Source organism: Penaeus monodon, chromosome 39 (genome assembly GCF_015228065.2).
Source record: "Penaeus monodon isolate SGIC_2016 chromosome 39, NSTDA_Pmon_1, whole genome shotgun sequence".
In the NCBI taxonomy this organism is placed as follows: domain Eukaryota; kingdom Metazoa; phylum Arthropoda; class Malacostraca; order Decapoda; family Penaeidae; genus Penaeus; species Penaeus monodon.
Genome location: NC_051424.1, coordinates 18,648,833 through 18,661,388, shown reverse-complemented (window position 1 = coordinate 18,661,388; position 12,556 = coordinate 18,648,833). Strand labels below are relative to the sequence as shown.

The 12,556-nt window shown below is 23.4% G+C and overlaps 3 protein-coding genes across 4 annotated transcripts in view; 1 reads left to right on the top strand and 2 right to left on the bottom strand.

Moving 5' to 3' along the window:
• The window catches only part of LOC119597322 (nuclear factor related to kappa-B-binding protein-like), a gene marked incomplete in the record, with an annotated part of 59,298 nt that extends 53,459 nt beyond the window's left edge, over positions 1-5,839 (bottom strand). The window contains 1 exon segment of the mRNA XM_037946870.1: positions 5,660-5,839. Coding sequence (XP_037802798.1) covers positions 5,660-5,766 — 107 coding nt within the window.
• Positions 5,840-6,549: 710 nt separating this feature from the next.
• Positions 6,550-11,339, bottom strand: LOC119597321 (nuclear factor related to kappa-B-binding protein-like). 2 transcript variants are annotated; one of them, XM_037946868.1, is made up of 7 exons: positions 11,173-11,339; positions 8,606-8,757; positions 8,242-8,435; positions 7,972-8,098; positions 7,646-7,775; positions 6,937-7,159; positions 6,550-6,824 (listed from the first exon to the last, which is right to left on the bottom strand). In XM_037946868.1, exons 2-6 carry the CDS (start codon positions 8,744-8,746, stop codon positions 7,035-7,037), a joined length of 717 nt encoding a protein of 238 aa, XP_037802796.1. In that variant the 5' UTR covers positions 8,747-8,757; positions 11,173-11,339; the 3' UTR covers positions 6,550-6,824; positions 6,937-7,034. The 2 variants fall into 2 exon arrangements, with proteins under 2 accessions (XP_037802796.1, XP_037802797.1); XM_037946869.1 differs by lacking the exon at positions 11,173-11,339 and adding an exon at positions 10,389-10,536.
• A 552-nt stretch (positions 11,340-11,891) lies between these two features.
• The window catches only part of LOC119597251 (fukutin-like), a 5,541-nt gene continuing 4,876 nt past the window's right edge, over positions 11,892-12,556 (top strand). The window contains exon 1 of the mRNA XM_037946785.1: positions 11,892-12,104. The gene's annotated coding sequence lies outside the window, so the exon portion shown is untranslated. The remainder of the gene's footprint in view (positions 12,105-12,556) is intronic.

Below are 12,556 nucleotides of genomic sequence, written 5' to 3'. Positions count from 1 at the left end.
AAAAAAATATATATAATTATAAAAATATATAAAAAAGTATATATATATTTATATATAGGGGTGTAAAAAATATTATATATATATATATTTTATTAAATTTATAAAATTTTAAATATATATTTTTTTTTTTTTTTTTTTTATTTTTAAAAAAAAAAAAAAAAAAAAAAATTTTTTTTTTTTTTTTTAATATATATTATATTTTTAAAAAAGGGTTTATATATAAAATTAAAAAATATATATATTAAATATATATAAAAATATAAAAATTAAAATAAAAAAAAAATATAATAATATATATATATAAAAATGTTTTTATATATATAAATAAAAATATATAATATAATATATTATTTTATATATATATTATATTTATATATGTGTATATAATAATAATAGGTATTATATTATATATTATAAATATATAATATATATATATAATTATATAAAACCAAATTATATATATACCTATAAATAATACCATATATATATATATATTATATATATATATAAAATTTTAAATTATTATATTTTAAAAATTAGGTTATATTATAAATATATATTTTAAAAAAATATATTATATATATTATATAATATATATATTAAAACTATATATATATATATATATATATATAATATATATATATATTATTTTATTGTTTTTTAATATATATAGGTTATATATATATTAAGGTTATATTTATAATAGGTTATATATATAAAAAAGGGGATATAATATAATATATGGGGATAATATATATATTTATTTTAATATATATTATTATATATATATGGGGTATATATATATAAAATTTTATATATATATATTATATATTATTAATTATATATAATATAGGTATATTTTATATATATGGTATATTATATTTTATAGGTATTTTAAATATTTTTTATGGGTATTTTAAAATTTTTTATTAATATGGGAATATATATTATGGGTTTAAAATATCTATAATAAATAATAAAATAATAATAATAATGGGATTTTATATATATAATATATTTTATAATATATTATATATATAATATATATATTATTTTATATATATATATATATAGGTATAATATATATATATATATATATATATATAATATATATATATATATTATAAAATAGTTATATATATAATATGGGGAATAAAAATATATATAATATATATATAAATTATATATATAAAAAATATTTATTTAAAATTATAAAGATATTTGGGTTATATATATATAAGGGTATATAATTATATAAAAATTAATAAAAATTATAGGGAAAAATTATATATAGGTAAAGATAAAAATGATAAAGATATAGTAGTAAAGAAATAAAAGATATATAAAATATTTTAAAAAATTTAAATTTTATGATATATAATAAAATATAATATGGGATATATAAATAAATATAATATATTAAAAAATAAAAGAATATATTTATATATATATATTTAAAATTTGGTTTTAATAAATATATAAATATATTATAATATATAAAAATTTAATAAATATATATAAGAAGAATATAAATAAAAATTAAAGATATAAATAAATATAATATATATAAAATTTAATATATATATAGAAAAATAAAATTAGATAGAAAAATAAAATAAAATTATAAGAAGAAAAATATAAAAAAAGGGAATAGATTTTAGAAAAATAAAATAAACAAAAACAAAAAAAAAAATTTAAGATAAAGTATAAAAAGAACATAAAGATGACAAAATAAATATAATAAAAATATAAAAGAAAAATATATTATAGAAGATATAAAAATATAGAAATATAGATATATATAAATTTTTAATAATAATATATATATAAAACTTATATAAATATATAATAATATAAAAATTTATAATAAAATATATATTATAATATATATATAAAATATATATATTATATATATATTTTTAATCCCAAAAAAATATACCATATTTTAAAATAAATTTTATAAATATATTAAATATAAAATTTAATAATAATAATATAATATATAACCTAATCCCCTAATATATATATATATATATATATATATATATATATATATATAATTATATATAATATATAATATATATTATATAATTATATATTTTAATATATATGGGGTGTGGGGTTGGGGTGTGTGTATATATATTATATATAATATGATTATGTATATATTATATATATATATATATACATTATATTATGCATACATATATATGCATATACAACATACATATATATTATATATATATAATAATTATATATTTTATGTGTATATAATATTATAATATATATATATATATATTTTATATATAATATATATATATGTAGTATGTATGTATTTATAGATAATATGATAATAATAAATATAAATATATTATATAAATTAATATATATTTAAAACACACAAAATTATATATAATATATATTATAATATATAAATTATATAATAATATATATAATATATATTATAGTTTAAAAATATAATTTTTTATAATATAAAAATATAATATATATATAACAATAATTTTAAGCATACATAATATGCAATACATCATTACATACAAAATAAAAAAACAAACACAACACAAAAACACATACAATAAAATTTAACAACACACAACAAACACACACACACACACAACCACACACTACACCACACCACACCACACAACACACACAACCAACACACACACACACACACACACAACATAAATAAATATAATAAATAAATATATTATATAAATACAACAACTAAAAATATAAAAAAAAATACATAAATAAAATTTTAAAAATAAAAATAAGAAATATATAATATATAATCTAATAATATAAAAAATTAACATAAAAATTATATAATTATAATATATATAAAAAAATTTTATTTTATATATATATATAACATGTATATTTTAATATATATATTTATATTTTAATCATATATATATGTAATATATATATATTATATATATATATATATACATATAATAAACTATATATATATTATATTTATATATATATATATAATATATATAAAAATTTTATATATATAATATAATTATATATATAGTATATAATAATTGTATAAAAATATAGTTATATATATAATGTATAATTGTATAATATATGTATGTATAGTATTAATAGGGATGTTGATATATATAATAATTAATATATAATTTAATATAAAATTATATATTGGGTTGGTGTGTGTGTGGGTGTGTGTGTGTGTGTGTGTGTGGTTGTGGTGGTGGTGTTGTAGGTGTGGATGTGTGGTGTGGGGTGTATGTGTGTGTGTAGTGTTTGTATGGATGTGTAAGGAGGGTTGGGTATAGTATATAGTATATTTTAATGTATGATAGTAGTATAGCAATAAGTATGCATATATATGTAAGTTATAAATATATATATAATATTTTAATATAATATATAATATATAAATATAAAAAATACAAAATGCATATAAATACATACATACATACATATATATATATTAATTATATATAGATATATATATATTTTAAATTAATATATATACACTATATATATATATATATATATATATATAATAATATATGTATGAGAAATTGCATAATATTATGCATTTATAAGTAATATAATATTATTAAAATATATATATATTATATATATAAATATAATATATATATATAGGTATATGGGTATATATTTATGTATTTTTTTTTTATTGTATGTTATATGTAAAATAAAATAATATAAGATGTATAAGGTTAAAATTTTAATATTGTATGTAAATAAATAATATATTATATTATAATAATATATATATATATTTTAGATATTTATAAAAAAAAATATAATTTAATATAAAATAATATATAATATATATATATAAATATATATTATAAATTATATATAAATATATATTTTATTATCTTATAAAATTTATATAATAATATATATATATATAATATATATAAAATATTATTTTTTATATATATATATATCCCATTATTATATTATATACCTATATTTTTATATAGTATATATAATATATATATATATATATATAAAATATATATATATTATTATACCTATAAAAATATATTTTATAAAATATAAATTTTATATATATATATTTATAAATATTGTATATATATAATATCTATCTTTTCTATTATCTATTATCTATCTATCTATCTATCTATCTATCATCTTTTATACCTTTTATATATATACCCTATATCCCTATATATATATATCTATATACCTAATATATCTATATCCCTAAATAATATATATACCTTATTTTTATAATATACCTATATATATATATATATATATATATATAAAATATATAACCTATATATATAATATTCCCTTTTATAATATATATACCTATATATATATATATACCTATAAAATATTATATACCTATTTTATAATATATATATATATATAAATTATATATAATATATAAAAATTATATATATTTTCCCATATATTAAAATATATAATATATTCCTTTATAATATATAAAAATATATATTTTTTACCCATATTAAAAATTACCTATATAAATATTATATTATATCCCTATAAAATATATAAAATAACCTAATATATATATAACCTTTTATTTTATAATACACCTTTTTATATATATACACCTAATATATATAACACCTATAATATTTTAAAAATATACACCTTTTATAAAATATATAAAATTAAAACCTAATATATATATTTTACCCCTATTATAATATTCCACCTATATATAATAACACACACACATATATATAATATATAAAATATATAATTATATATATATATATATGGGGAATATATATATAAGGTAATAAAAAAAGGTATATATAAATATATATAAATATTTTAATTTTTTAAATATAAATTATATAAAATAATATAAAAATTTTATATATAAAATTATAAAAAACACCTAAAGATATTTTAATAAATAATATATATATAATATATATATATATATTATGTATATTAATATATAAATAATATATAAAAACAATATATATATATATATAATATATATAATAAATATATATAAATAAATATATATAATAATATAAAATTATAATAATAATATAATATATATAATATAATATAAAAATAATATATTATATAATAATATTATATAATTATGATATAAATAATCTTTTAAATTTTATATAAAAGAAATATAAAAAATATATATATATATAATTTTAATATATAAATTTAATATTTTTTTTTTTAAAAAACCCCCTAATATATATATAATATGTATACACCTATATATAATAATATATATTATAAAATATATAAAACCTATATATATATATAAAAATTTATAAATAAATATTATATATATATATATTTAAAATATAATAAATATATAATATATACACACCATATATAATATAATATTATTAATACACACCTATTATATATTTTATTATTATACCCCTATATATAAAAATTATATTATATATATATTAATATATTAATAATATATTTTAATATATATATATATATAATATATGCACATTCCTATGGAAATGTCTTTGTACATGTATATGCAAATAAAAACTTTCTTTTTAGCAAAGTTCTACAACCATATATAAAGCAACAGTCACGCACTGCAAAAGTCCCAAGGAAGTTATCGTGAGGGAGGATGTTGACCCAAGATGGTACATTTGAGTACCATTCATTAAGAGGTGAAATGGCAGACTCCTGCCAGACTCTTATGCTGGACTCAAGCTGTGCTCGAGTCATTCGCTGTTCTCCAGTGGAACAAATTATATCCCTTATGAGAAAAGAAGCGATATGTGTTTTTGGGGTTAGCTCGGGTGAAATACACCCCTAAAATAAAGAAGGATTTTGTAAACACAGATAAAAAAAAATTACATTTCATATCTATTTTGCCTTTAAAACAGAGCTTTCATTCCCCTTAAGAACTTTAAGAATTAAAAATGATACTTCAGTTCTTCATTAAACTATTGTTTCTTTCTAAGAAGTATATATATATATATATATGAGCAATTTTATACATTATTTAAAAAAATTCGTTTTTAAAAAAACAAAAAAGTACTTTCATAACTAACAAACTTATTTCATATATAGCACATGTAATAGTAAAAAAATAAAGCAACCAAACAAGGAGGACCTACCCAATGCTTTCCAGTGCAGCTGTGAGTTCCGAAGAAGTCTCTATTGCAGCCGTTACTTGGTCTTCCATTGGTTCTTCCTTCAATTCGACCTTCAGTTCTTCCTTGATCAAAGGCTCCACACTAAGCCCTCCAATGTCTATGTCTTCAGGGGGTGTGGAAGTCTCAGCAGGTTCTAACTTTATTTTGACGTTCTTTGTTCCTGTTATCCTGTAAATTATGTTCAAAAGTAATGGGCATAAAAAAAAATAATAAATAAAAAAAATAGAAAAAAACACTATAGCTATGAGCACTTAAAGTCAGCACCAAATAAAAATTTAAAGTATAAGCAAATTTGATTATGGGCTTACCCTTCTTTTACAGCCCGAGGAATGCAGGGGTCTCCCTTTATATCTGTCCTCTGAGCCTTTGGGAGGATGAGGAGGAAGAGGAGGATGACTCAGAGTCACTTGCAATCTCTGTCTTCGGGATGACAGGGAGGTCAGTCAGGATAGTGGAGGGAACTTGTGGGGAGGAGACTTCCTTCTTTACCTTAATCTTTTTCTTTGGTTTCTCAAGCAACAGAGGTGAAATTACATTTCTTTGTGGGGGTCTCTTGCTCTGCACCTGAGCTCTTGTAATGACATCTTGGAGTGTTATGCCCCTTGTGTCTAAATCAACAGATGACTGAAACAATTAAATATGTGATAATTAAACATCCGGTATGAGACAAAAAAACTTTTGGGGTTTAAAAAAAAAATTCAGGTAAAATATAACAAGCACGCAAGAATATTCTCACCTCTCTCTTATTCCGACGCAGTCTGTGGGCAGTCAGCATTGCCCTAAAATGGTCATCTGTTAGGTCCAATGGATTACTAGTTGGAGTAATCTTTAGCTCTAAATCCAGTGCCAGGGAGCCACTACTATGTGTGGCCCGGACAGGCAACAGACGAGGAAGGAAAACCTTTCCAGTCCTCCTAGCTGACGGCGTTGCTTTTTATTCAAGGAAGCTCCTGGTCCTTCTGCAAAGTTCACAATTTAAAGAAATATATGGGCTATTCTAACACAGAAAATTACATCTAACACAAAACTTGCTAATTCTTTACAGTATGTATGTACTCGCCAGAAACTAAGTCCCCAACTCCACCTCACAAACTTTAGCAACAATCTAAATTATCATGACTGAGCAACTGGCCAAGGGGAGGGTTGATGGTACCAACACCTCCTAGCAAAACACTTTCTTCCCCTTGGTATGCATGGCAAGTTAGAAATAAAACTTGGGAAGACCTGATGGACTTTCACTGTGAGAGGCACCTTTTCTGCAATCTTTTTCCTTTATTAGTGGTGTTTCTGTTCATGTCTGCTGACTATTTCTTTTACCAATGACTACAACTTTTTGTCCTCTATAATAATGGCATCTTCAATTTATCCTAGCTTAGTGCATCCATACTGTAAAGATTAACCAAAAACTTTTAACAAATGATTATTGTGCAAATACAAATCCCTACCTGGATAAATTTCATCTTCTGAAAAGTCACTTGCATCACCAAGTTCTGCTTTGATAGCTGCTAACTCACGAAAATAACGCTTTTTTGTCCTGTATTCTATTGACGTCCGGGAGCTTTTTCTCTTGTTATGCTGTAAAGAAGTCTATATTTTAAAGTCTTTCTCTTGTAGCAGCTCAGAATACTTGGTATCATATGTATAATCCACCATCAAACCCTCTCTATCTATAATTCATAACTTATATAAAGAATGCCTTAATTTCTTTTCTTCTATTCTCCTTAAAAGCTAACGTAAGTGTAAGCAAGGAATAACCAATAGGATGAATTACCAAAGGAGGCAGGCGAGGGATCTTTGGCACGTCATCTGGAGGCATGTTGCTCACTATGTCCAACACTCTTTTTCTGCGCACTAAGATTTCTTCCAAGGTGTGGTGGACATATTGCTTCTGGCGGTACCTGTTTGATATACAGCAAACCTATTATAGTTAGTTGTCGCAGTTACTAAAGGGAAAAAATATATAAAAATCGTAATAATATATAAATAATTGTTCTGAATTTACATAAATGAATATCCATAACAAAGAGACTGATAAACATACCTGTATTCCCTGTAAAGAATCTTCTTATGCAGAGCTCTCATTTTTGAGATCTCTGGGTTGAAGAAGCCCTTTGACAGTTGTTCATGGAATAATCGTAGTGGTGTGCCATGCCTAAAGTTCTGATCCATGAAGAACATTTCCAAGGTACGTGTCTTTTCCTCCAGGTCATTTTCGGGGAAATCAGGTAAGAAGCCCTGAAGTGAAGTGAAATAAAGGGATCAACAGCTTAATAGCAATACACAACACACACAAAAGATCTGGAAATCAACCTTTTATAGACATACATATACCCCATAAAAGCTATACAATAATCACACAGAACCAATGCATCACCTTGCTATCTGACTGGCAGTGATTTCCTTACCATGAGCATTTCCCGGTGCTCATCTGTGAGGTGGTTGTTCCATGTATCAGGAGAGATCACCTCAAAGAGCAGCGAAATGTCTTGACACATCTCAGAAGGGAGGTCCAACGTCACCCCCGCACAAGTAATTGTCTCCATCATCCTAAACCATACTGTTGTGAGAAAAAATAAAATAAAATAAAGAAATAAAAAAATAAAGAAACAAATAAATAAAAACTAACAATAAAAATATCAATTCCTATTTAGACTAAAATTTGTCTTGCTGTATCTTGAATTCATCATGGTAAATGATGATGAAGAAGCAGCAGATGATGATGATGATGAAGAAAATGAAGAAGCAAGAGATGAAGAAGGAGAAGAAGAAGATTAATAATAATAATAATAATAATAATAATAATAATAATAATAATAATAATAATAACAATACAAAAATGGAGAAGAAGTAAGGGAAGAAAGACAAGGCAATGAAAGAAAGAGGAGGGGGAGGAGGAGGAGGATATAGATAGATAGATAGATAGATAGATAGATGATATAAATATATATATAAACAAGAAATGTGCATATCCAATGAAAAGGAAAAGAAATATAAACATGCATATTAAAGAATATATAAAATAATATCTATAGTAAATCTAGTTTATGCAGCACTTCCAGCTTATGATTTTATACATTTACATAAGTATATACCAACAAGCCCATCAACTAATCTGATTTTATACTGAAGATGTAGAGAAAACCAAAAAACTTATTTATTCACTGATTTTTCCTTATGTCTCTCTGATTATCTCTTTCTTTTTTCTTAATATTCATTATATTGATATGTGAAAAATCACATACAAAAATACTACATACAAGTTCCATAAAAATAAGGCAATTACACTACACAGACGGCAGATTTTATTTTCAATAAACATAGGTTTCTCTTACTAAAACTGTTATTATTTTCTTTTTAATAAACTGAGTAAACTTATATCAACAGAATCTCTAGAAATAATATATAAATATATCAAATTATTATAAAAAACAATCAAAACAGACTCAGCCACATAACTTTTGGAATACTAAGAAAGCAAGGGAACTCCTAATGACCTCACACATTTGCAAATTGAAAAAAATACGGGTTCAATTCCAAATAAAAGGATATATAGTATTATACCTATGAAAAGAGTGCATTTTCACATCATTTAACCTACTGTTATAGAATGGTAAATATTCTTTAAGACATCTGCCGTAACCCAACTGACGGCCGTGATAATCAAGCGATCAGTACTTTGGCAAAGGCCAATAAACCTACACAATATGTATGATAACAAGAGAGAGCTTGCTACGACTGTCCTTATTTGATGAAAAATCCCCAAGGACGTCCACAGCCTCTAACTTGCCAGATTATAAGATGTTGAGCTTTTCTGGTCTTTGCTTTAGCACAAAAGGCAGGCAGGCCACGGTAATTACTTGTGTCACTACGCAGGTGTGTCAGAAACCTTCTGGCTATCAACCACAATTTACAACAAGTTTCAAGTGGTTTCTGAGAGCAATACAGCTAAATAATTACAAGGAAAAAATGTGTTTTGAAAGGCACTACAGAGGTCTTACAAATGTTTACCTTAATATACATTTGGAATTATCTATTAACATATCAATTTACTCTTATCTAAAAAGATATAATAATTTGGGAATTACTGAACTATATTGGTGAAATGATGAACTAGTAAGCATAGATAAATATGTAAAAATAGAATAAGGAAAAGATTAATAACTACAAAAAACACCATATTCCACTTACCACTTGAAAGTAATTATTGAACAGTATCTTCACTACTTTAAAAGTGAATTAGACTGTCATTTCATCTGCAACCTTTCATATTCTGCTGATTTCTTACAGACCATGAAGAAGTTATAAACAACAAAGGAAACAAAATATTGCTATAAAGAGGATTCCAGTAAATTTCACTTAAACAGAATTCAGTTTAACAAAAGAAAAAACAATATGTTCATATCTGCAAATAAATTACATAAAGGCACCGGCTAATTTGTATAATGCGTCTGTGAATGTTTTCATTTTAATCATAACATATGTTATTGATAAAAATTCCAAGCCTTTTTTTATAACTTATTTTTAAATTCCGTCTTATTTCACAAATCGGAAATAACTAATATAAAACATGGAAAAACCAGTATGCCTTAGTACAATCAGAAACGACTCCTTGGAAATATACGAATAAAAACGAGAGTTTTCCAATGATTATAATCATTTATCAATAATACAATAGTTTACCCAGACATTGGCAAACGTTTTCTTTGTCATCTATTGTCGATCATTAGGCCTACATTGCAACATTATTTTTCCTCTTTTCTCCTACAAATTGGCTGTTTTCGAAGGGAATTTTAATCTACAATCACTTCCACTACATTCTGGAGGATGTTAAATATACGCGAATTCTTAGAAGAGGACATTTTATGAAGAAATCCGGAAAAATTCTCTTGCAAATCGAATGTTTCCACATTTGGCAACATTGCATGAATTTTAAGACCCAAAAAGCCTATTCTTCGCGAGTTAAAATACTCACCGATTCAAACCAATGAGGAAATGTTGCCCAAAAAAGGCGGAGTTTGAGGTTTCAGAGTGGCAGCTTGTGTAGAAGAGGCATTAGGAGGGTTGTCGCCTCGGCCCGTCTTCCGCTCGGCCATTGAGAGGAAAATTCAGCCAATGAGGAGCGTCCGAGCTGGCGGCCATTTTAAGCGTCTCGCAGCAAAGCGGATCCACATGAGAAATTTATGAGGGGAGATATTATGAGAAAATATATATTTTTTTTATCTTGCATTGTCATTCAATTATTTTTAATAGATATTTTGTTCTAGGTTTTAAGTTTATTTGTCGGATAAGATTTTGAAATTGCTTTTTAATGGCTTTAACTCGTCACGAGTGAAATATTTTAAGTGTAAGGGAGCAAAACAGATCCACTTCAAGTATTTAGGTATGAAAATAATATAAACTATTATAATTATTTGTAGACGATTTTGATAGCTTAAATGTCTATTTATTTGTAAGTACTATATCTTGTGAATATTGCTTCTTTATTACAGAGATATCTTATGTTTTTGATTATGTGAGCCCGGGTCGGATTTGTTTACATGTGCAGACGATGGGTGCAGTGTTAGCCAATCGTAATGATCGGGTCCGTCAGCCAATCAAAAACCTCAAACCTAGCAGCCAATTAGAAGTGTGGAATCTTTCGACCAATGAGAAGCCTCAAACTCTCGACCAATGGGAAGCTTTGAATTTGACTGCCATATTAAGCGTTCGGAAACAAATGCAAATCCACTAAAATGATATGAGAAGAAAACTAGATTCCTTTTGATTATATGTCCCATAAAGTTATTGATAAAATTAGAGAAACAACTGAATTCCCTAAATGTATCGTTCAGACCTGTTATGACTGAGTCAGCGACATAAACATGCGGCTTCTGCAGACGATGCCCCAAAGCTTGCTCTCGAGAGGTTATTTATTCATCAATCTATGTCTCTGACTCTTAATTAATCACTTTGAAATCATTGGGGATGAAACCATGTGATAGCATTAATGCGACAAGAGTTGAGGAGGAGTTTTTATGTGAAAACTTGTGGGTTTTTACAGTGGAGAGTCGTTTACAAAAAACTGAATGAAATCGCAGTATTATATGCCATTAGTTAATTGTTTCAAAAATAATTTGGGATAAACATAAAGATTCTTCCAATCTCACAATACCTGAATAATCCTGTGAATATTTTGACATTATTGATTTTAAGTATTCATGTAAATTTGCTTGGCTTTCCTTAGAAAAAAATTTCCTTTTTTCATTATTTTTATTTATTTGCTTCTTGTACATATATTTGACTTATTATTTTTAGTGCGTTAATGTTTTCCAAATGAGGATCTCAGGGGTACTATGTCAGTGTCTCGTTTAATACAT

Excerpts from the sequence above, each read along its gene's own strand:
- LOC119597321 (XM_037946868.1), bottom strand. The coding sequence starts at position 8,746 with ATGATGGAGACAATTACTTGTGCGGGGGTGACGTTGGACCTCCCTTCT. Across the intron at positions 8,099-8,241 it reads ATTCTTTACAGGGAATACAG|GTACCGCCAGAAGCAATATG; the intron begins GTATGTTTATCA and ends TATATCAAACAG. Across the intron at positions 7,776-7,971 it reads TCCCTCGCCTGCCTCCTTTG|CATAACAAGAGAAAAAGCTC; the intron begins GTAATTCATCCT and ends ACTTCTTTACAG.